Source organism: Cupressus sempervirens, chromosome 7 (assembly GCF_028749045.1).
Source record: "Cupressus sempervirens isolate cs-2001-9-10 chromosome 7, ASM2874904v1, whole genome shotgun sequence".
Classification (NCBI taxonomy): domain Eukaryota; kingdom Viridiplantae; phylum Streptophyta; class Pinopsida; order Cupressales; family Cupressaceae; genus Cupressus; species Cupressus sempervirens.
Genome location: NC_143124.1, coordinates 572,476,386 through 572,499,294, shown reverse-complemented (window position 1 = coordinate 572,499,294; position 22,909 = coordinate 572,476,386). Strand labels below are relative to the sequence as shown.

Sequence of the window (22,909 nt, the reverse complement as noted above, 5' to 3'; positions counted from 1 at the left end):
GATTGCACTTACATACTATAAATGTGGAGTAATTATAAAATACCATCTCACAATTGCATCCATTATGAACATATAGGGAAAATAATGAACATATATATTAGTTTCTACATGCATTATATATTTTAATATATAATATATATATTGAATCTATTAAAATATTATTATTATCCACATTATGATTATATTATAATTTATTTATTCATATTTATATTTTAATTTATATACTAAATTTCCTTATATTATTATTTATTTGAAACCTTATTGTTTTAATATTATTTATTATTAAATCCTATTTGAAATTGGGGACATCATAGTGTGTGAGTATATATATGTATATGGATATGTAAATATGTATGTTTACGAATATATATATATATATATATGTAAATATATCTATATCTATATTTATGTATATATGAATATATATCTATGCTCCATAAAGTTTCGAAGACGAGGATATGCTTCTGGTACGGGTATGGGTCAAAGCCATAATTCAGAGGACGGGGACGTGTTTCTAGTATGGGTACGAGTCGAAACCAAATTTTAGGGGATGAGACCTCAGGCGACGGTGATTAAAAATGTTAAAGCATGTAGCTTCGGTTTGACATTGCTGTGATCAGCACATATATATGTATATATGTACAACAGTATGATGCACATACAGTTATACATATATGCATACATACTTGGTGTATGTAACTAATGCACAGTAGAAACCGATGATATATATTTTCTGAGATCATTTAAGGCATGATTGAAACATATTCTGATTCCATTGGTATTTAGATCTCTTTTGATCTACACTTTATATCGGGCTGCAGATCTTAATGATTGATATTACATTGTTTTACTTTTGTTAAGTTTGTAACAAATTATGAATGATTAGTTACTTCCGAATAGGTGTAAGGATGAATGCCCATGTCTCCATTTGGAGACATGATCATTTGTCCCCACACCCTTTCACTCAATATATATACCTGATTTGCCCGAGTAAACAAGGCATCAAATTCAATTAATGCAAGCATATCAAAGGATCGAAGGATATTCTAAGTTCAAGAATATTATTTTATTTCTGTTATCTCTGCACTAACTTCTACAAATTTTGGAGTGAATAAGTCCATCGTCAATAGTGTTCATACCTGCAATAAAATTGTGCATAAGTCTGCCATCGAATTTGACATCTGGTAAGAAACTTTACATGGTATCAAAGCCTTGTCAAGGAGAGATCTCATTAAGTTTAAGAGATAAGATTTCACATTAAATTGCAGTTTATCTTTTCTCTACAAGATGACAAACATGTTAAGATTCAAACACCTCCTTGCAAGTGCTGATAACTTCTAATCCAAGAAACTTTGTATAATGATGTTATTAAAAGAAAACAAATTGGAATCTTTTGTAAGAGAAGATAAGGAAGAACCTAAAGATGATCTAGAGAAAACATTATGGATCGAGAATAATGAGAAGGCCATGAAGATAATTGTGGATGTTGTTGGTTCGAGATCACATAGTGCCTATTGTGTCAAAACATGCAACAACATATCACATGTTTCGAGCTCTTGAAAATGCATTCATAATAAATAACATTGGCATAAAACTTGCTCTTAAAAGACAAATGAATAATATCGGCATGAATAAAGGAGAAATTGTAAATGCTTTCTTCATGAGAATCACAGATTTGAGAGATCAATTATCTGCAGTCAGTTATGAGTTGACAACGAAGAATTATACCTGATAGCGTTAGGACTTCCAAATTCTTGGGAATCTTTTGTACAAGTGCTAGATCTAAAATCCCAAAACTAGATCGATTAAGATCTGATTGTCTTCAAGAAGAATCGAGATTAATGATTAAAGGAAAACATAAAACCTTAGATGAAGACGTTCAAGTTCTTAACACAAACTCTCATAAGAAGGGAAAGAAGAAGAACAACAAAAGGAAAAGAAACTTTCATGGAAAAGGACACTTTAAACAAAAGAAAGACTTGTCCAAAATTCAATGTTTTAGATGTGATCTATATGGACATTATGCGATAAATTGTCTTGATCGATCTAAACCTCAAGCTTCATTTGCCAAATCTGATAAATCAAACAAAGGTCATTAATTTGAGAAATATGCGTTCTATTCAGCATTGTCTAGTCAAATATCAACCAAATCTAACACTTGGATAGTTGACAACAGATCCTCAAGACACATCACTGGATATCAGGATAACCTAGAAATCATGCAAATAGAAACAGATGAAGAAGTTACAATTGGTGATGATTCTGTACATTCCGTAAAAGGGATTGCGTCCTGCACCATCAAATTGAAATCTAGAAATAATATTCAGCTTTTTGGAGTTCTTTATGTACCAGGTATTAAAAGAAATTTAATATCCATATCTGCTCTTGAAGATGGTGGTTATAGAATTGCATTCATGGAAGGTAAGGCACTAGCTTGGTCTAAGAATTCAACCATAAAGAAGGCTCTAGCAATAGGAGTACGACAAGGACTATTATATGAGCTATGCACTAAGACAAAGAAGACATTTGTGATATTTGTTGGTGATTTTTCAAGGAAGAAATGGATATACTTCCTTAAGTGCAAAGAATCTGAAGAAATTCTTTCTAAGTTTAAGGACTTCAAAACAGTCACTGAAAACTCCTCAGGAATGAAAATTAAAGTTCTGAGAATAGATAATGGGAAAGAGTACACTTTTGAAATGTTTAAAGAGTTTTGCAAACATGCTGAGATTAAGAGGGAGTTCACAGTCCATTACAATCCTCAACAAAATGGGGTTGTTGAAAGGAAAAACAAAACTATTGTAGAAGCAAATAGGGCTATGATTTTTGATCAAAACTTGAGTATGCCATTTTGGGTTGAAGCATCTAATACAACAATCTATATTCAGAATAGATGTCCTCACTCGTATTTGGACAATAAGAACCTTGAAGAAGCATTTTCAGGAAAAAAACCTGACATTAGTCACTTTAGGATATTTGGATGTCCTGTGTATGTTCATGTACCTAAGGAGAAAAGGACAAAGTTAGAACCTACTGGAAGAAAGGGAATTCTTATTGGTTTTAGTGAAACAGTAAAACGATACAGAGCTACATACCTGGACAGAAACAAATAGAACTCAACAAAGATGTCATTTTTGAAGAAGATATTGCTTTTAAAAGAGCCAAAACTTTTGATGAACTAGATACAGTTGACTTATCCCAAGAAGAGGCTCTTGCTCCCGAGATTCAGAGGGAGTACCCTTAAGAGACTTCAAATGAAACTGAGATCCTTCCTGAGACTCAAGAAGAGAGTCTTGATTATTCTAAAAGACCACTTTGGGCAAGGAAAATTATACAGGAAGGAGATGGATTTGCAGCACCTTCAGGGACTTTTTGAGAAAGCAAAAGACTTAGAAAATTGACATAAAATGCTTTCATGTGTGAGAGTCCAAACCCTGAACCTTCAAGTGCTTTAAAAACACTTAAACATCAAGCTTGGAAAGATGCAATGGTGGAAGAGTATCAGTCGATACTAAAAAATGATGTTTGGGATATAGTTCCTAGACCTAAGGGAAAATTTGTTGTTTCTTCAAAAATAGCTCTTTAAAGTTAAGTATGCTGCAGATGGTGGCATTGAAAAACATAAGCTCGTTTTGTGGCTAGAGGTTTTTCTCAAAAGGAAGGAATTGACTCTGAAGAAACTTTTGCACCAGTTGCCAGGTATACCTCAGTTAGAGTTGTAATAGCTATTGCAGCAACCAAAGGTTGGAAAATCCATCAAATGGATGTAAAAACTGCTTTTTTAAATGGAAAAATTGAGGAAGTATAGTTGGAACAACTAGAAGGATTTGTGACTCATGATGTTGCCTCTTATGTATGTAAATTGAAGAAGGCTTTATATGGACTCAAATAGGCTCCCCGAGCTTGGTATGAAAGGATTGACAAATACCTTCTAAGTCTTGGATTCAGCAAGAATGTGGCTGATCCAAATCTTTACTTTAAGGTAACTAAAGGTGATATGCTAATTCTAATTCTTTATTTTGATTACCTTCTAATTACAGGGGAAGAACATCTCATTAATTAGTGTAAAAAAGACTTGGCTTTTGAATTTGAAATGAAGGACTTAGGAATTCTTCATTACTTCCTTGGTTTGGAAGTGCATTAGAAGTTTGGGAATATCTTTCTGCATCAAAAGAAGTATACAATTGATATTTTGAAAAGATTTGGAATGTGAGACTGTCGACCTATGTCTACACCTATGGAAACCAACTTATACAAGCTAAAGGAAGCAAGTGCTGAATCCAGACTAGTTGATCCCACTTTATACTGACAGATAATTGGGTCCCTGATGTATCTTGTAAATACTCAACTTGATATCTGCTATACTGTGAATGCATTAAGTCAGTTCATGTGTGAACCTTGTGAGATTCATCTTGCTGCTTTGAAGCATATATTAAGGTATCTCCAAGGGACTATTGGGTATGAACTTAAATATGAGAATACCAGCTTGGAGTTAAATGGATATACTGATTCTGATTGGGTCGGAAGTGTAAAAGATTGGAAGAGCACATCAGGATGTTGCTTCTGCTTAGGATCAGCCATGATCTCTTGGATTTGCAGAAAGCAAGCTTCAATTGCTTAGAGTTCTACCGAGGCAGAGTATATTGTAGCAACAATGGGAGCTAGAGAAACAATGTGGCTTCGAAAGTTGCTTTCTAACTTGTTCTGTGAGCCTATGAAACCTACCACTATTCATTGTGATAACCAAAGTTGTCTCAAGTTATCTATGAATTCGGTATTTCATGATAGATCCAAGCATATAGAAATTCCTTACCCTTATGTAAGGGACATGGTGGAAAGAAGAGCTATTAAGTTGGAATATATTAATACAGATGATCAAATAGCTGACATACTCAGCAAGGCTCTTCCTAAAGTGAAGGCTGATCATTTAAGAAGAAACTTGGTTTGGTTGAAATGTAAGTTTATGAGATTGAGTCTCAACTTTGTAAATTTGTATTATTTTAATAAAGATGTATAAAGTGTAAACTCTTTTGTCATATGTGTGACTCTATGGCTCATGGGCCTACCCTATGTACATTATTAAAAGGTGACAATCATTTATAATGAAATGTTGATTCTAATAATATAAGGTGAAGACTTTATAATTATTAGATTACTATCATGTGACTTGATATTTATGAAAAAGATCATGATAGTTAAAAGAGCATGTTGATGGATATCATGGGAGTCTGTGACTTGATATTTGTTGAAGATCAATATGTTCAAACTCATGGTAGATATTATGTGACATAATATCTATGGATATACCATGATCTTTTATGGTAGATATCATGAGACTTGATATCTGTGTACACACCATAACTGGAAAGAATATCACGAGACTTGAATTTCTTAAATATATCCAGAGGATATTACTTTTCAAATAAAAACTTATATATATTCACTTTGTCTTCCCTAGCTAAGAGGGAGTGTTAAAGCATGTAGCTTCGGTTTGACATTACTGTGATCAACATATATATGTATGTACTTGTTGTATGTAACCAATGCACAGTAGAAACCGATGATATATATTTTTTGAGATCATTTAAGGCATGATCAAAACATATTTTGATTCCTTTGGTATTTAGATCTCTTTCGATCTGCACTTTATATTGGGACGTAGATCTTAATGATTGGTATTTCATTGTTTTACTTGTGTTAAGTTCGTAACAAATCGTGAATGATTAGTTACTTCCGAATAGGTGTAAGGATGAATGTCAATGTCTCCATTCAAAGACATGACCATTCATCCCCACACCCTTTCACTCAATATATATACTTGATCTACGTGAGTAAACAAGGCATCGAAATCAATTAATGCAAGCATATCAAAGGATCGAAGGACATTCTGAGTTCAAGAATATTATTTTATCTTTGTTATTTCTGCACCAACTTCTACAAATTCTGGAGTGAATTAGTCTATTTGTCAATGGTGTTCATACCTGCAATAAAATTGTGCATCAGTTTGCAATCAAATTTGAAATTTGGTAAGAAACTTTACAAAAAACATAGGGGTTATATATATATATATATATATATATATATATATATATATATATATATATATATATATATATATATATATATATATATATAAAGAGATAGAACTCAAATATGCATAACATAACATTGATAAACCATTCATCATAAACATTTAAAAAGTAAGAAGGTCAATACATTGATACAATTATAATGCACATGTAACATAAGTATAATAAATTGAAATTAACAAAAATAAAAATACTAATCACTCTCATAAATCTGAAATCATAATTCATTGCAATATCGGTGACGTAAATGGAGCAAAAATGCCCAAAGGCTCCAAGTATCATGCATGAAAACAAATTGAAATGACGTAAATGATAAACAATAGTAATAACTAATAGGATGTCTCATGAAATCAAATCCCATAATGTATTTGGAAATGTCAAATAATAAATGCCATTGCCAAATATATGGTAGGCTATCCTCTACGAATCAAAATCTATGTCTAAATCTAAATCAGCATCATCATCCTCCGAGTCAGTGGTAGCTATAGGCAGAGTGTCCTCATCCAATGGAACCCCAACTAATCCTAGAGGTGTGTCATCTGCCTCAATCTGCATAGCATCCTCGGGATTAACATCCCAATGTAGTGTTGGGGTTGGATGATCCTGAGGAGTTTGTTGGTCACATCGGTGCAAGACACTGTGAACAACCACTAACTCTTCCAATTGCTTAGAGGAAAGGCTGTTCCTCTTAACTTATTGGATGAAGCTATACGAAGTAGTAGAGGAACTCGCAACCTTTGAACGAAGACGAATGGCAAAAAATCTTAGCTCAGGTGCATCTCTACCATGCCACGTCCACCACCAATAGGGTCCCTTTGAGCTAATGTAGCTTTGTCTGTCTTGGCCTTAGGCCTACCAAATGTTGGACCACAAAGTTTGGTGAAGTCAAGCGCCTGCTCCCAAAGAATACTAGCATCATTGTCATTAAACATTTTTGTAAGGGCTTTGAAGAAGCCCTGCTTCAAGTATGTTTAACAAATAAAAAAACATAATAAATCAGTAAAATTACCAAATGTCAAAAAAACAATTAGCAATTAAAGTTTCAATTGAAAACTAAAACAAAATACTTGAGATTTTAGAATAGAGACTCACCTCCTCATCCCTAGATGGAGGCACTCTCCCAAGCCTTGGTGCATGCCATTTAGGATTGGCAGCATAGGCTGCCATATGAAGTGGAGTGTTCATTATGTTCCACCTCCTCATTACAATGGGCTTAAGTTGGTCCTCGTAAAACACCAAATTGGGGTCCTTGGCATGAATAACATGCTTGCTCTGCTCAAGCATGCTATCAATTGTCTCATAAATCTCTCCAAGGCTAGGAGAGTCAGTATCAACATATCTAATTGCTGCTACAGTAGGCTAAATGAAGGAGCAAATGTAACTGAAAATGCAATCAATTAGTGATTAGTAAATAACATGTGAGAAACATAGCAAATAATAAAATCAGCAAATGCTAAAATCAGAAATAATTTTAATTTTTATCAAATCAGAAAATAACATTTATAAATATTAATTTATCTAAGCTTCTTACCTCATTGTGGTTGACCAATTTTTATTCAAGATTTTTTGTTTCACACTTCTTCCATTCGGGGTGCTTGATTTATGCCAAACATTCCACTCCGCATTAAGCACCATGGATTCTAAGGCCTCTTTGACCTCAAGCATCCTCTTCAACAAAATGAAGTAGCTAGTTTATCTAGTCTCCACGGGCTTGGGGAATTCTTTCTTCGAAAATGTTCTAAATAATGCAAGAGATGTGTGATGATTGCAAATAAACATTTGCACATCTCTAGCCTCACATACCAAACCCTTAAGCCTTACCAATGCCCTTCAAGGTGTTATTCAATGCATGTACACAACATGGGGTCCAAAACATATGTCTACAATACTCTCCACCATCAAACCAGCTGACTTACACACCCAGGCTAAATCAGTGACTACTTGCACAATATAGCATCCTTCAAAATCTGAAATTGAAAGGATGCATCCTTCTTTTTCTCTGAACGATCAATAACTCTAAGAAAATAAGAGCGTGTTGTGCTAATGACAATAATATTGATGAGTGGCCGATGTTTGATATCGGTCCACCCATCTATGATGATAGAGCATCCATCAGTCATCCATGTTTGTCTCATTTCCTCTTTTAAAATACTTACTTTTGAATACTATTTATCAAGGATAGTGGTGCGTAGTTTTGTCTAACCAGATGGTACAAATAATGGACTAGCAGCTTATATATCTTTGCACATTTGTTTATAAAATGAGGAACGTGTAACATGGTATGGTATGCCATGAGCAACAAGGAAAGCAACATTAGTCTCTTTTTTACTCTTGTTTCTCTTTCCTCTAGTAGTGCTGGTTTTGTTTGTGCCTATGGGGGTTGTGCTACTCACAGGCATAGTGGCTTGCACATACTCTCTTGGACTCCCCATTTTCAGCCCCTCCCCCTCCATGTCCAATCTAGTGGCCTCATTTTTTTCGTCTTATGTTATCAATTTACATCCTTTCATCCCTTGTCCACCTATCCATAAAAGGTGAAATTCACTCTAGTGTAGCTCCTGAAATAGTGTTTGTGACATATATTGCACTCTCATTCCCTACTACCCCCTGTATTTTTTTTCTTGTCCTTGCCCACTTTTGTGGCTAATTGTTGGAGAGGTTTCTTTGGGTCAAATGGGCCTTTGACATATTTTCGATAGGTTAGAACCCGTTTGGTTACAAGCATAGGAATAGGAAACTAGAATAGAAAATAGGAATGGGAATGGTAATGGTGAATGCAAATGGAAAATGACAATCCCAATCATGTTCGGTTCACTAAAATTTAATCAAGATTCAAAACGGGAAATCAAGATTCAATCTTAAATTATACCATTTCATGAATAAACCAAATGAAACCCTTAAAACAAGCGACATCCATGACAGATGGAAAATTCAATAGAGACCCAGTCAGCTGGAACATGTTGAACAAATCCTATATCTAATCAAATACTTCGTGATTAAACCTAAAAATCAGATGTCCAGAGATTTTCATCTGCATTTGAAAGCGATATTCACAGATTTATCATGCTCACTGTTCGTAAATTTGTCGGAAACCTAGAACGGATTAACAAGTTTAAGTAGTATGGATTAAGAATTTTCTATTTTCCCCAAATTCGATTCATGTTCACTCCGGATTATTAACAATTCTAAGCAGTAGGATTAAACCGAAAAAAATCCTCTTTAAATCTGTTCATTTTCCCTGAGGATTAGATGGATTAACAAAGTTTAGGCAGTAACTAAAATACCGACGCCTACCATGGACCCGACCAAATTGTGAAATATGATCAAATGGAAGGAGACTTACAGTGAAAAAGTGATTGATTAAGAAATTGTTGAAAGAATAAATGTCCTGTTTTACAGAAATTCATATGTACACTTTAATATATTATTTAACATATTTATAACTATATATATATTATTAAAATATGTTATTTATACAAATTAGATCAAATTTGATAGATAAAACAAATTAGATGAAAATGAAAAAAATTGATTGATTATGATGTGGTTGAAAGAATAATTGCTTGTTACATCTTTGAGTGCTTGAAGCTTTTTATTTGCATTTTCATTTACTTTAACAAACTATATTAGTAATTAAAATGGCATTATGGATCAAACATTCACAAATTATATTTTCTAACACTTAATCTTGCTATTTAATTATTTTGGTACTTCTCTTTTAAGGTTATCAACACAATCTTTTTTAATGTCTTTAAGACATTAAAAGAAGATTTTTGCAATTTTAACAAAAGTATACCAAGTCATTTCAATGCTTATATTTTAATTTAATTTAAATTAAAGTATTTATTCTAAAGATATTAATAGTATTTTTATGTCATGATACAAATAGGTGAGTTCGTTTAGAAATTTTGACTTCCTAAATACGTGGTGAAATATATTTTACTATCGGCTTAACCATTGCCCCTTATTTTTGTGCAATTGCTAGTTAATAATTTTTTATAAAGTCTATTATAAAGTAAATGGGGTCCATGAGACATCATTGAAGTGCATTAACTATTTACATTAATTGGGCACCCAAACCAGTTAGGTTATAAAGTGATATTATAAAGTCAGTTCAAAGAATTTTAATAAGTCATTAATGTGACTTAATTGAGAAGCCTCTTTAATCGATCCTTATAAAGGATTTATAAAAAGGTCAAAGTGTAAAGTTGAATTCATTCTGCACATGTGATTTTTTTAACTTGCTTTCTTGGAATTTGTGAATGGTGTCTAAGACAAAGGTTTCTGTGCTTCTTCAGTATTGAAGGGCATCAATTCTTTAGTGTTTTCGGCAATTTGAAATGGTTAAAGACCCATTGAATTTTGCATACCAATGATGGCTTCATTCTGGAGTCATATTTGTGCCAATTTGGAGTAGATTTAGAGTGTTTAGTGAATTTAATAAAGGTGATTGCAGTTTTCAGCTTGGTGTGGATTTCGAGTTGGGGAAATCATTTTTGAGTTGCTTTTTGGAGCCTTTTAGTGTCACTTTTTCCAATATCAGGCCTGGGAAAGTAAAAATCAGAAAATGGTTATGTTGGAATGAGATATTTAATCAGAGTTGCCGGAAACTCCTCTGTCCCTCCTTGGGCACACGTATCCTTGTATCCAATTTGGAAATGTATTCAATACTACCTAGATACACATTGAATATTGTACCCATGTCTGACTAAAAAAACTTGATTTTCCAACCGTGTCAAATACTACATAATTTGATTTCCAAGATTTAGCATAAATCTTCCCAAATTTAATTTAAAAAACTTTAGTAATACAATTGTTTTAAAAAAAATGGTATAAACAAAACCCGCACCAAATGAGAAAGACAAATAAAATGTTTTTCTATCCAACAACCCATTTTGTTGGGTATCTTCTAATGCAACTCTAGTATTTTTGCATATTGTAAAGTGTTAAATTAACTTATAAATATTTATGTAGCATTTGTGTGTCAATATCATTGTTTTTGAACTTGAAGTAATGAAAAACTCCTCTTATAACTTAGAAAACTGTGTTAAATATATGTATATGTGATATATATTAATGTCGTATCCAGCCGCCATATTGGGGATCTTAAAAAATGGCCGTATCCGTACCCGATACCGTATCTATATTTCTATCTGTATCTGTATCCATGCAAATTTGTATTTAATAACTTTCTATGAATTGGGTTGCTTTTTGTTTACAATAGCATGCAAGATTTGTGTAAATCTATGTGAAGGAGAACTTGGGGTTCTTACACCTGGAGCATCCCACTCTTTGTTATTCCATTCTGAACACCTGTACAATGGGGCATTCAAATTACTGTGGAGTTCTTCATACTATCAACTACAACATCATCATTAGAGACCAAAACAATGCTTGTCATGTGCTTTGCTTTCTGCAATGGTGTACACGCAATCACCATCTGCATTTGATTTTCTTTGGCAAAATTTGAATTGCTGATTCCATGCATTTCCGTTGACCATCACAGGCAAGACAAGGCTTGAACTACATAGTTTTTGTTTCCGTTTCCCGTGGAGTTCAAGTAGTACTTGATGGTAAGACACACATTGTGCATGATAGGAAGATGCCAACTCTTTCAGCATCCTCCTTGCATCCTTTGCCTCTATTACTTCCCTCACCACTATAGCCTGCACGAGAAAACTTCAATTGAGCCTTGAGAAATTTAGTGGCCCATGGGCTATCTCGATTGGTCTCAAATATTACAATAACCCTTGGGAAACCTCAACTTAGCCTTATGCATGCCAATGAGAGAAGAAAATAGAACTTTAACCATCCATGAAAATCCTCAACTTAGCCTTATGCATGTCAATGACAGATAGAAAATTTAACTCAAGCATGGGATGGGCCCATGAGAAACTTCAAATGAGCCTTAAGCAAGACAAAAGCCCATGAGAAAACTTAAATGATCTCAAGCAAGCCAATGACGCACAAGGGATTTCAACCGTATCCATATGCATGTCAGTGACAGATGGAAAATTTAACTCAAGCTTGGGATGGGTCCACAAGGAACTTCAAATGAGCCTTAAGCAAGTCAACAGTCTTTGAGAAAACTCAACCAACCCTAAGCAAGCCAATGACACAGAAGAATCTGTGAGTGAGCCTTGATCAGTTCAATGATACTTGTAGATATTACAAGGCAAAAAATCATCATTTAGATTGTCAATCCCTAAATATTCTTATCACAGTGATTCAAAAATAGCGACTTATCATTTGGATTGTATCAAGGAATTAGCAGGACAGGTGTCTGAAAAAGCTGGGAAGAGAAAAGAAATGCATGCTGCAAGAGCTGGTCATATGACCAGCTGGCTTCATTTGGTCCTAATGGTAGATGGTTTTTGTTATTTGATATTGAAAGCCCAAGAATTTTCAATTTGTAATTTTATTAGTCCATTCCAATGTGGATGCACATAAACTCTTTATTTTGTTTGTTGTTTGTTGTTATTATTGGTTTCCAATCACACCTGGTGCAATTTAATCTATCTTGACCTTAGCATGTTTAACTATGGCACTTCATTTCAAAGCATGCCAGTGATTTGACATGGTTAGGTATCCTGATAGGTTGGGCATCCTATAAAACCCCGTTTTATTATAAAAGCATCTTTTTACATTATAATGAAGACAAGTTTGTTCTTTCCTATTAGAATATTTTTAGTATCCTAGGTTCTTGCTTTATTTAGCTTGTTTTTCTAGAACCTTAGTTAATGGTCATTTTAGCTTTCTTTTTAACTTCAAATGAGCCTTAAGCAAGTCAACAGTCTTTGAGAAAACTCAACCAACCCTAAGCAAGCCAATGACACAGAAGAATCTGTAAGTGAGCCTTGATCAGTTCAATGATACTTGTAGATATTACAAGGCAAAAACTCATCATTTAGATTGTCAATCCTTAAATATTCTTATCACAGTGATTCAAAAATAGCGAGTTATCATTTGGATTGTATCAAGGAATTAGCAGGACAGGTGTCTGAAAAAGCTGGGAAGAGAAAAGAAATGCATGCTGCAAGAGCTGGTCATATGACCAGCTGGCTTCATTTGGTCCTAATGGTAGATGGTTTTTGTTTTTTGATATTGAAAGCCCAAGAATTTTCAATTTGTAATTTTATTAGTGCATTCCAATATGGATGCACATAAACTCTTTATTTTGTTTGTTGTTTGTTGTTATTATTGGTTTCCAATCACACCTGGTGCAATTTAATCTATCTTGACCTTAGCATGTTTAACTATGGCACTTCATTTCAAAGCATGCCAGTGATTTGACATGGTTAGTTATCCTGATAGGTTGGGCATCCTATAAAACCCCGTTTTATTATAAAAGCATCTTTTTACATTATAATGAAGACAAGTTTGTTCTTTCCTATTAGAATATTTTTAGTATCCTAGGTTCTTGCTTTATTTAGCTTGTTTTTCTAGAACCTTAGTTAATGGTCATTTAAGCTTTCTTTTTAGTTTTCTTAGTTTGGTCTATTTTCACACATCGTCTTTATTTAGATGATTTTGTTCTTTACTTAATGCTTTTTATAGCGTCTGTAAACTCTATTTAAGAGTGTGTATTGTTATTACATTCTATTTTGTTTTTTCAAGAATTCATGGTATTACAGTGGGAGCTCGTGTGGATATGACTCTCTTATCTGTTGGGTAAAAAATAATATTTCTCAAATATTATTTACTAGGTTTTAATAATTTTTTTCCTAGAAAATAATCTCTTTTGTATTCCCCAATCTAGGTTTGTTTGGTTTTGATCGATTCCCCCCCTCAAAAAATGTTTTTGATTTTGATTATTTTTCTCTTCAAAAATTGTGTTTGGTTTTGGTTGATTTTTCTCCTAAAAAATCATTTCTGGTTATTGTACTTCGTGAAGTTTGCGTGAGATGTTATGGTAGGGATTTCTATTTTAGGGTTTTTACCATTTTTTTTCTGGAAAATGATGCTTTGTTTACTTGAAATCATGGTATCTTGCAGTCTATTTTGGGGCATCTCGCTCATTTGCAAAAGTTTGTAAGGTTTGCTGATTTTTCCTCAAAATCGTGGCAGCTGTTCTCAATATTTGTCTTTTATCTACAGGAAATGATAGTTTTGTTATCCAACAGCAGGTTGTACATTTGCTGAATGATTTCTGGTTAGAGGTTTTGTAGATTCTGGGAGAGTTCATGATAGATTCATCTCAGTTGTATCTTAGTGCCAGAGTAAGTGGCAAGCTCTACTCTCTTGTTGCACACCATTGTGAAGAAGGGGGACAATCTTCTTAATTTTTTTCTAGGCCACTCTTGGTTATTATTGACATTTTGCAAACCTAGGGAGGGTCTCAATAACATCAGAATGTTCTGAAGGATTTGTAACTGCAAGACATGTATTCTATTATGCAGGGTAGTTGACAGAATGGCCATTAAAGGAAGTTATTAGAATATTTTTAGTATCCTCTGTTTTTGCTATATTTAGCTCGTTATTTTAGAACCTTTGTTAATGGTCATTTAGGATTTCTTTTTAGTTTTCTTAATTTGTTCTAGTTTCAGAAATTGTCTTTATTTAGATGATTTTGCTATTTACTCAACGTTTTTATATAGTGTCTATAAACTCTATTTAAGAGAGTGTATTATTAATACAATCTAGTCTTTTTTCAATGTTTCATATCCAATACTGAACAGTAATTTGAAAACTTATCACTGCAGTTGACAGGTCAGCTCTGTGATATTTCTTGTCAACACGGCAGATCTTCTGCAAACCACTGAAAGTTGCAAATTTGGCCAATAAATAAATTGAAAACATGTAACACAGTCAAAGTGTACACTGCCATATTTCCTACAGTTTATTGATGTCACTACGTGCCATGTAGAGATCAGTAAAACCACTTTTTTTTTGGCATTTAAAAAAATAAAAATTGGTGATGTTCAAATGAGACATGTTAGGGGTATTTATTAATGTTTGTATGCAATATAGTGGCCTTCCAAGGACTAATGTGGAATTTGTTGGACTGGTCAGCAGCAAGGGCATTATAAATGCTACATACGGTCTCAGGCCAACCAGGAATGCCAATAATATAATGATGTCATAAAAACAATGATATTATAATGAGGTTAAATATTATGGGTGACAATTCCCTTTGTGTCTTTAGTCTCAGTCTAGTTTCCAGTGATTCAAAATATGCATTTGACTGCTTTGCAGTTTGTACTATAGTTTGCAAACTCTCCGAGTACTCTCTGGGTTGCCGAGTACTCTATTCTTTTTTTCCTTGGCGAGTTTACACATTTTTAACTCTCATAATTTTATAGACATGAAAAACCATGGGTACAAATGTCAATGCAGATAAAACTCTGGTCAAAATATGTTTTCACATATAATTTTCTATGAAACCATGCATTTTCTCTTTTGAGATGTCAATTTTTAATTTAATACATTTTGTTATTGAATTTTACAAAGAAAAATATGTTTCTTTAAGAGATTGATTTTTAGTACCTTCTAAGTTTTTGAGTTAAAATTTTTGGCCTTGCCAAGTACTCTTCCAATTGGAGTCGGTTATGGACAATTTGGAGGATTCCAAATATCATCAATAACTATTTTGAAAAATATTCAGTGTCTGACTCTCTAGTGATCCTCTGTCCCAAAATAACTGTTTGCTTGATGGTCAAAAACTTTGCAGCTTCAGGCTATTCTGAGAAAATATGTATAGTTTTCTCTTCAATTGGTATGCAACTGGATATGTTGTCCACCATGTTAGTATATCCAGAAGTTTGTAAGCAGTAAGTTTGAATGTCCCCTCTGTGTTTGTGGAGTATTATATTTTGCGAATATTGTATATACATTTTTTAATATTAAAAGATGTCATTACTATTTTATGGTTACTTGGTATTCTGTTTTATTAATTTCAATAATAATGCATTTTCTTTTCGGTTTGCTTGCTCATTTCTTGATTTTATATGTTTTTTTGACTACTCAGAGAAGTCTTTATGGGATTTTGTTCAGGTAAATGAGGAGGTTGAGCGAGCATTAGAGAAACACGTCTCTGCTAAATCCCAGTGAGATCTTATGCTTATCCTTAAAGATTTAAATTAAGTAAAAATTATCGAGAAGTGGCTGAAAGATGAAATCTGTAAACATGGCTTAGTATTTGTGCTTTGAGAATGAAAATGCTTAAGAAATTACACGTATATTAACCATTACCATGCTTTTAGGTCTTCAACCCGACAAATAGGTGGATATGCAGCCAGGAACTTGCAATTACAGTTCAGGAACAGGCTATCCCTTCCTATCTTTACAGGCAGTAGAATAGAAGGGGAGCAGTGTAGTTTTATTCAAGTAGTACTTATGGATGCAAATACAGGACAAATTGTCTCTACAGGGCCTGAATCTTCTATGAAAGTGGAAATTGTTGTACTTGAAGGGGATTTTGAAGGGGATGAAGATGCAGGTTGGTCTGAGGAAGAATTTGATAACCATGTTGTACGAGAGAGGGAGGGGAAACGGCCACTTCTTTCTGGAGAGCTGATTATCAATTTAAAAGAAGGTGTTGGGGTCCTTGGGGAATTGACTTTTACCGATAATTCCAGTTGGATAAGGAGCAGAAAATTCAAGCTTGGTGCCAGGATAATAATGGGATCCTGTGACGGGATTACGATTAGAGAAGCGAAAACAGAAGCATTTACTGTTAAAGACCATCGTGGAGAATGTAAGTTTTGCTATTTTCTCCTTTTTCATGTATTTCAAACTGGAACTTGTAACTTAATCAGTGAAATGTTTTGGGATCAACTTTGTAATTCTTCTTGATGATAAACAATAACACTTGTAGTTCAACATCACATGTTGAAGTTGACCTTTCTGTATCTTAACAAACACTCATCACAAATAGGAAAGTAAATTCACAACTTCTGTAGGTGAAAATTAATTACATATAAAATGTCTATAGAAAATTTATGGGGCAAGGGTGTCAAGTTTCATATAAAAATTGAAATGAATAGATTTACCAATGATAGCATTTTCATTGGTGTGCAGCTACTGTTTACTGATCTGTTGGAATAACCTACATAAATACAATGGTCCGCTTCTCTCTCTTTGCTTGGGCCTCTTAGGACATATTTGTACTGACTGTATATTGCCATAGGCAAAATTTAGCAGAACACTGTCATTTTTTTGAAACCACATACGTTACACGTAGCAATGCAAAACACACGAGGCATCATTTCCACATGTGGCACCACTTGTTGCTGACAGTGCTTAGAAGACAGGTGTCAGAAAATGCATTAGGCTTAGTCTTAGTCATGACTAGTTTAACCCAAATTTAATATTTATGTCCTTAGCTAACTGGATAAAGATATAATGATTCAGTCTATGACATTCAAAGTAAAGACAATTATTTATTCATCTCATTAGATCTAGTTATCTAAATATGTATTATTAATATCCATACCGCCCTTATTACTAGTTCAATATGATGTAGGAAGGATTAGGCATGTAACCAGGGTGCTTGAGACCAATTACAATAAGCTCCCTCAATGTTTAGAGCAGATCCAGGCTTGTAGCCTATCTTGGGACATGCCCTCAAGGTTTTCAGGATGCTGACCCCTAACCTCTCTCGGGAATATTGATTGGATTTAGACGAGCCTCTTCTTTAGGTACTAATCAATTTGAATATACACACATGTACATTACTATCTCATATATTACCACCATATTTATAAACATACAAATAATTCTGATATTATTATTATTAACTTACATATACACAATATAATATTACTATGTACATTTATACAATTATACTACTATATATAGATATATATTTTTGTACAATGATAATATGTATATAAATATAATACCATATTTGGAACCCTTACCCATAAGGGAATTCGGATATAATATTTAGCAGGCAGAATTATTCGTTGATTGCTTGCCGACAGTACACATGATATGATTCATCTCCTTAATCAGTATAAGTAACAATTCTTCATCATCTCCTTCCATTCTTAAACCTTTGGGTCGAGTCTGCTTCTCAAACGATATTAAAGAGTGATAAGGCCCCTGGCAAGAAACACATCTCATGTGTTTAATACTTACCTTTTTTTATGATCTTATTAATCACACCCTTTGAACTAGTAACCACTATCTACTCACTAATCATCATCCCTGTTTACTAAATATCGATTTGTTAAATATACCAACTGTTTTTAATGGTTACTTTGAATACAATTCAACCACCAATTAATTACTGCAAAAATGCCATGATCTTCATTCGTTAACCTCTATATGGGCTATACATATGATGGAAGGTATTGACTATGTAGAGTGGGCAATTCTTCTTCAGTAACATTTCTTATTCTTGCTATGGCTGTTGACTAGGTATGACCTCTAACAATTATACTTTGTGCCTTTGAAATCACTGTCCGTAGTACTGATCATTCCATTAATTGCCGGCTAGCTATATTTTCTGGTTGGCCTTTTCAGTAATCATTTAAAAAAAATATTGGTACTATCTTCTATGACGCATCATTCTTATTGTTGATGTTTGGTAGCTTCAGTCTGATAAGCCTATGAATATATATAATTATATATGAGATATGATTTTAATATATTTGAGATATGAATTTATTATAATGTGAGATATATATATGTGTGAGAAATTATATATTGTTATTATACTAGAGAACTTAATACAATATAAGATCGTTGTCTTTGGAAAGAACATACCAAGAAGGCAATTCAATTACATCTGCAGGGATCCTATTAAACTCAATATGGTATCAGAGCAAGGTTGCAAATGTAAGAGGGTAGAAAAGATGGAAATAAAATAAGTCATGTTACTGATATAAAATACTACAACACCTGGAGTATGCATGGATACAGATGATGACGTAATCAACAATTTCTTCTCAACATGGTTTAAACTTGAGCTATTTGAAAACTATGCATGCAAATTTTCTTTTTCTTCACCATGCAAGCAGAGATTATATCTGATACTGTAAGGAAGCCTGAAGATCAACCTATGAAGGTTGAACTCCACAGAAAGAACACATCCGCAAGTATTAAGGTGGTGCAGGGAAGATGGAGGAAATCACAAACTATGCAAAGCTATAAAGAAATGCCGACTGTAGGTATCGTTAAATGAGAAGTCTAGGAAGCATATCACCAATGAAAATCGATGGCTCTGTGTGATATTGTGATCATAGAAAATAATGATTTTTCTTCGAAGAGGAGGTTGTTAATATGCGTTTCACTAATTATATATGAGTGTCGAGTGACGGAGTAATAATGAACCAAAGACTTGACTGAAATGATTTATATGTTAGCATATGGAATCCCTCATAGTAGACACAAGTGTATGATGGCAATACTCATTCTGCAGACATTTGGTTTGTGCAGTGACATTACTTACTCCTGTCTTTATCTTCACGTGACCTCTGTCGCTGATGAGATAGGATTGTCGTGTAAGTGATAAAGATTGACTTGTAAAAACAGCGACCCATGATAAGGTGTAGGAGATCCGGCGAACAAATTTGGGATGCATTCAAAGCCATAGTTGATAGCATGACACCCACATATTACAAGTCAAGGACCCAACAACTGAAGATAAAATAATATGCCTGCGTAATATAATTAGGAAGGTCGCTGAAGTCAACGTAGTCACCTAACACACGGTATGGTATGAATTCTTATGAGAAAAAGATTTAATATGGTGGTAAACATCGAATGCAAACAATGATAAAAAGATATCAAAGTGAAGAGTTCAGGGAACTGATCAACGTGAATAAATTTACAAACAATTTAAAAGTACGTGCATGTAAAAAAAGGGAGTATAAGATTGAAGCTGCGTTAAATAATGGGAAAAATAATGAGGGTGAAAGGACATCAAATCCCACACATCAAAGGTAAAATCAGGTATTTGTTATTGATAATTAACATTTCATAAAACATATGAATGTATATGATGATTGGAAGTGTAGTTGAAACAAATTATATTTATATAATTTATGAATGTATATGTGTAGAATATTACGAATGTCTTAACATAAATAATTTGTATAGATAATATTTATTTAAGAAAAGATTGATATTTTATGAGATCAATCCAATATCTTAAGTATAAAGATGAAAGAAAATCAGTATTTTCTATATAATTACCACATCAATGATGACGAGGACAATAAGGGATATTGGTGTACATATAAGTATAATTTATTGAATATTACAATAAGGGACATGATTTGATCAACCTTTGGTGATCTTGATAATATTGATTCAGAGGGAGTAAACCATGTCGAGATGGATTCTCTAGTAATCAATTGTAGTAGTCAAGAAGACCGCAATTCATGAATTTACCTCTTGACTATGTAATTTTAATGGGTCTACCCCCTGTGTACATCATGAGGAAGTGACAACTTCCAAATGATGTCACTTTTATTTGTAGAAGTTACTATAAGGTGACGATCTTACAATAACTTTTATCATTGTTAGTATTGCTTCTGGATTAGATTGTGTTGAAATTTTTTTATTATCAACGTTTCGAATCACACTACGTGATTCATCATCAGGATGAGAGAGCAAGAGCTGCAAAAAATGAAGTGAGTTGCAGATTGGGGTACCCCAAAGATATAGGGGACTGGAGAGAGAGAAAACACACAAACCAAGGGAGGACACCAAGAAAACATGATATCTAATATTGAGTAAATGGTGAATGTCTTGCATCTCAACATTCTGGGAGGCCATTACTTAAAGAGTAATTGGTGAATATCATTTGATATTCTGGGAGGCCAATATTGTTGATATTAGATGTGATATCAAACATTTTTATTTTTACTACTCGGTGAATATCATTTGATATTTTGGGAGGCCAATACTCTTGATATTAGATGTGATATCAAACCTTAGTTGGGTACTTGGTGAATATCATTGATATTCTAGGAGGCCAATACTCATGATATTAGATGTGATATCAAAACATTTTGAGCACTAGTTGGATATTGAATGTTGATATTCTGGGAGACCAAGACTCATGATATCAAACGTGATATCAGAATAATGAATATCTTGTGATCAAAGATATCATTAATTGCCATTCCTAATATTTCTAATGGTTTAATATATGTTTTGTGTTTATCCTCACTAGCCAAGAGGGAGTGTTGATGTTTGGTAGCTTCAGTCGGATAAGCCTATGAATATATACAATTATATATGAGATATAATTTTAATATATTTGAGATATGAGTTTATATATATATATATATATATATATATATATAATGTGAGAAATTTTATATTGTTATTATATTAGAGAACTTAATACAATGATATATGTAATTAGCATTATGTTAATGAATGGACATGGCCCATCATGGGACATGTCTACTCTTGATCTTTTATTATAAATATAAGATCGTAGTCTTTGGAAAGAATATACGAAGAAGGCAATTCAATTACATCTGCAGCGATCCTATTAAACTCAACACTTATTTATAATATATCTTCTCCTTTTTATTAAATAATGTCATAATGTTTTGTTGGTAGTATTCTTATAGCAAATGGCAATTAGATTATCAATGTTCGATGAGAGGTCTCTTATCCTCATGTCATCCCTTTGTTAATTTCTTAAATCCAATATCTAGGTAAATAGATCAGTTCTAGATTTAATTAACTAGATAAAGCAGTGGAAAACTAGAAAAGCAAAACAAAATCATGCACAGTTCATGTGCTCTTTAATTATTCCATCATTCAAAATCATTTCAGAACTTACAAGAGCTCCAATACATGAGAAAACGGCTTTGAAACAAATTACAAACAAAACAGAAAACCTAGAATATATGTGGGCACTGCTACCTTCTCCTTTGCTATTAAATTCTGTAAACTATATCCTTTCTGCCCTGCTGAAAATCAGATTCTCTTCTCTGATTTTCTCTCCCTCTATGTCATTCTTGAGAAAGATTGTTGAAAAACATTCCAACCCTTAGCTTCCTTTTATAACAGTAGCTGGGTAAAGTAGAGTCCTACTCAAATTCTACTTTGAAGTAGAGTCCGACATGAAGTCTACTCCTAGTAGAGTCCAACTTGAACTCTACTTCCTACCAGCAGAGTCCAACTTGAACTCTACTTCCTCCAAGTCCAACTTGAACTCTATTACCTAGGTGACTACTTTAAATAGGTAGGTGAATAAAATAGAGGTCTACTTGAACTTTACTGTCTTAAAGTAGAGTCCTACTTGAACTCTACTTCCTCCAGGTAAAGTCCAACTTGGTCTCTGTTTCTAGCTTATCTTTCTGAGCTACAATTATCAAAACTCCCTCTTAGCAAGAAAGGTATTCACTACCACTCCAAGCTTGTCTTGAAAGAATACTAACTTCTCTTTTACCAAGGGTTTGGTGAGTATGTCTATAACTTGTTCATCCGTCAAATAAAACTGAAGCTTAATTGCTCCTTATAAGACCCTGTCTCTGATGAAATGGTATTTGATCTCAATGCGTTTAAACCTATCATGAAATATTGGATTCTCTAAGAGTCTTATGCAACTTTGATTTTGACAATTAATTTTAGTAAGCTCCAACATGATTGGATAAACTTGTAAGTAGTTTTGAAAGGAGTTTGGCTGAACAAGGAAATTATGGCTAACCTAAATTGAAACAACACTTTGAACTCTTCTGAGTTGTATCACTCCCTACCCAATCTGAAGTAGAATAGCTTTACAACTTCACCACATATCCACAAAGGTATTGCAAACCATACTTTATTGTGCCTTGCAATATCTAAGCACATGCTTTGCAGTGATCCAATGAACTTGCCTTGGCTCTATCATATAGTGACTCAAGGTG

General features: G+C 33.5%; 1 protein-coding gene across 2 annotated transcripts in view; it reads left to right on the top strand.

Annotated features, from left to right (window-relative positions):
- The window catches only part of LOC149548040 (calmodulin-binding protein 60 D-like), an 85,636-nt gene that overhangs the window by 11,799 nt on the left and 50,928 nt on the right, over positions 1-22,909 (top strand). For both annotated transcript variants that reach the window (XM_089792064.1, XM_089792063.1), the window contains exons 3-4: positions 16,083-16,135; positions 16,292-16,785. In XM_089792064.1, coding sequence (XP_089648190.1) covers positions 16,083-16,135; positions 16,292-16,785 — 547 coding nt within the window. The remainder of the gene's footprint in view (positions 1-16,082; positions 16,136-16,291; positions 16,786-22,909) is intronic.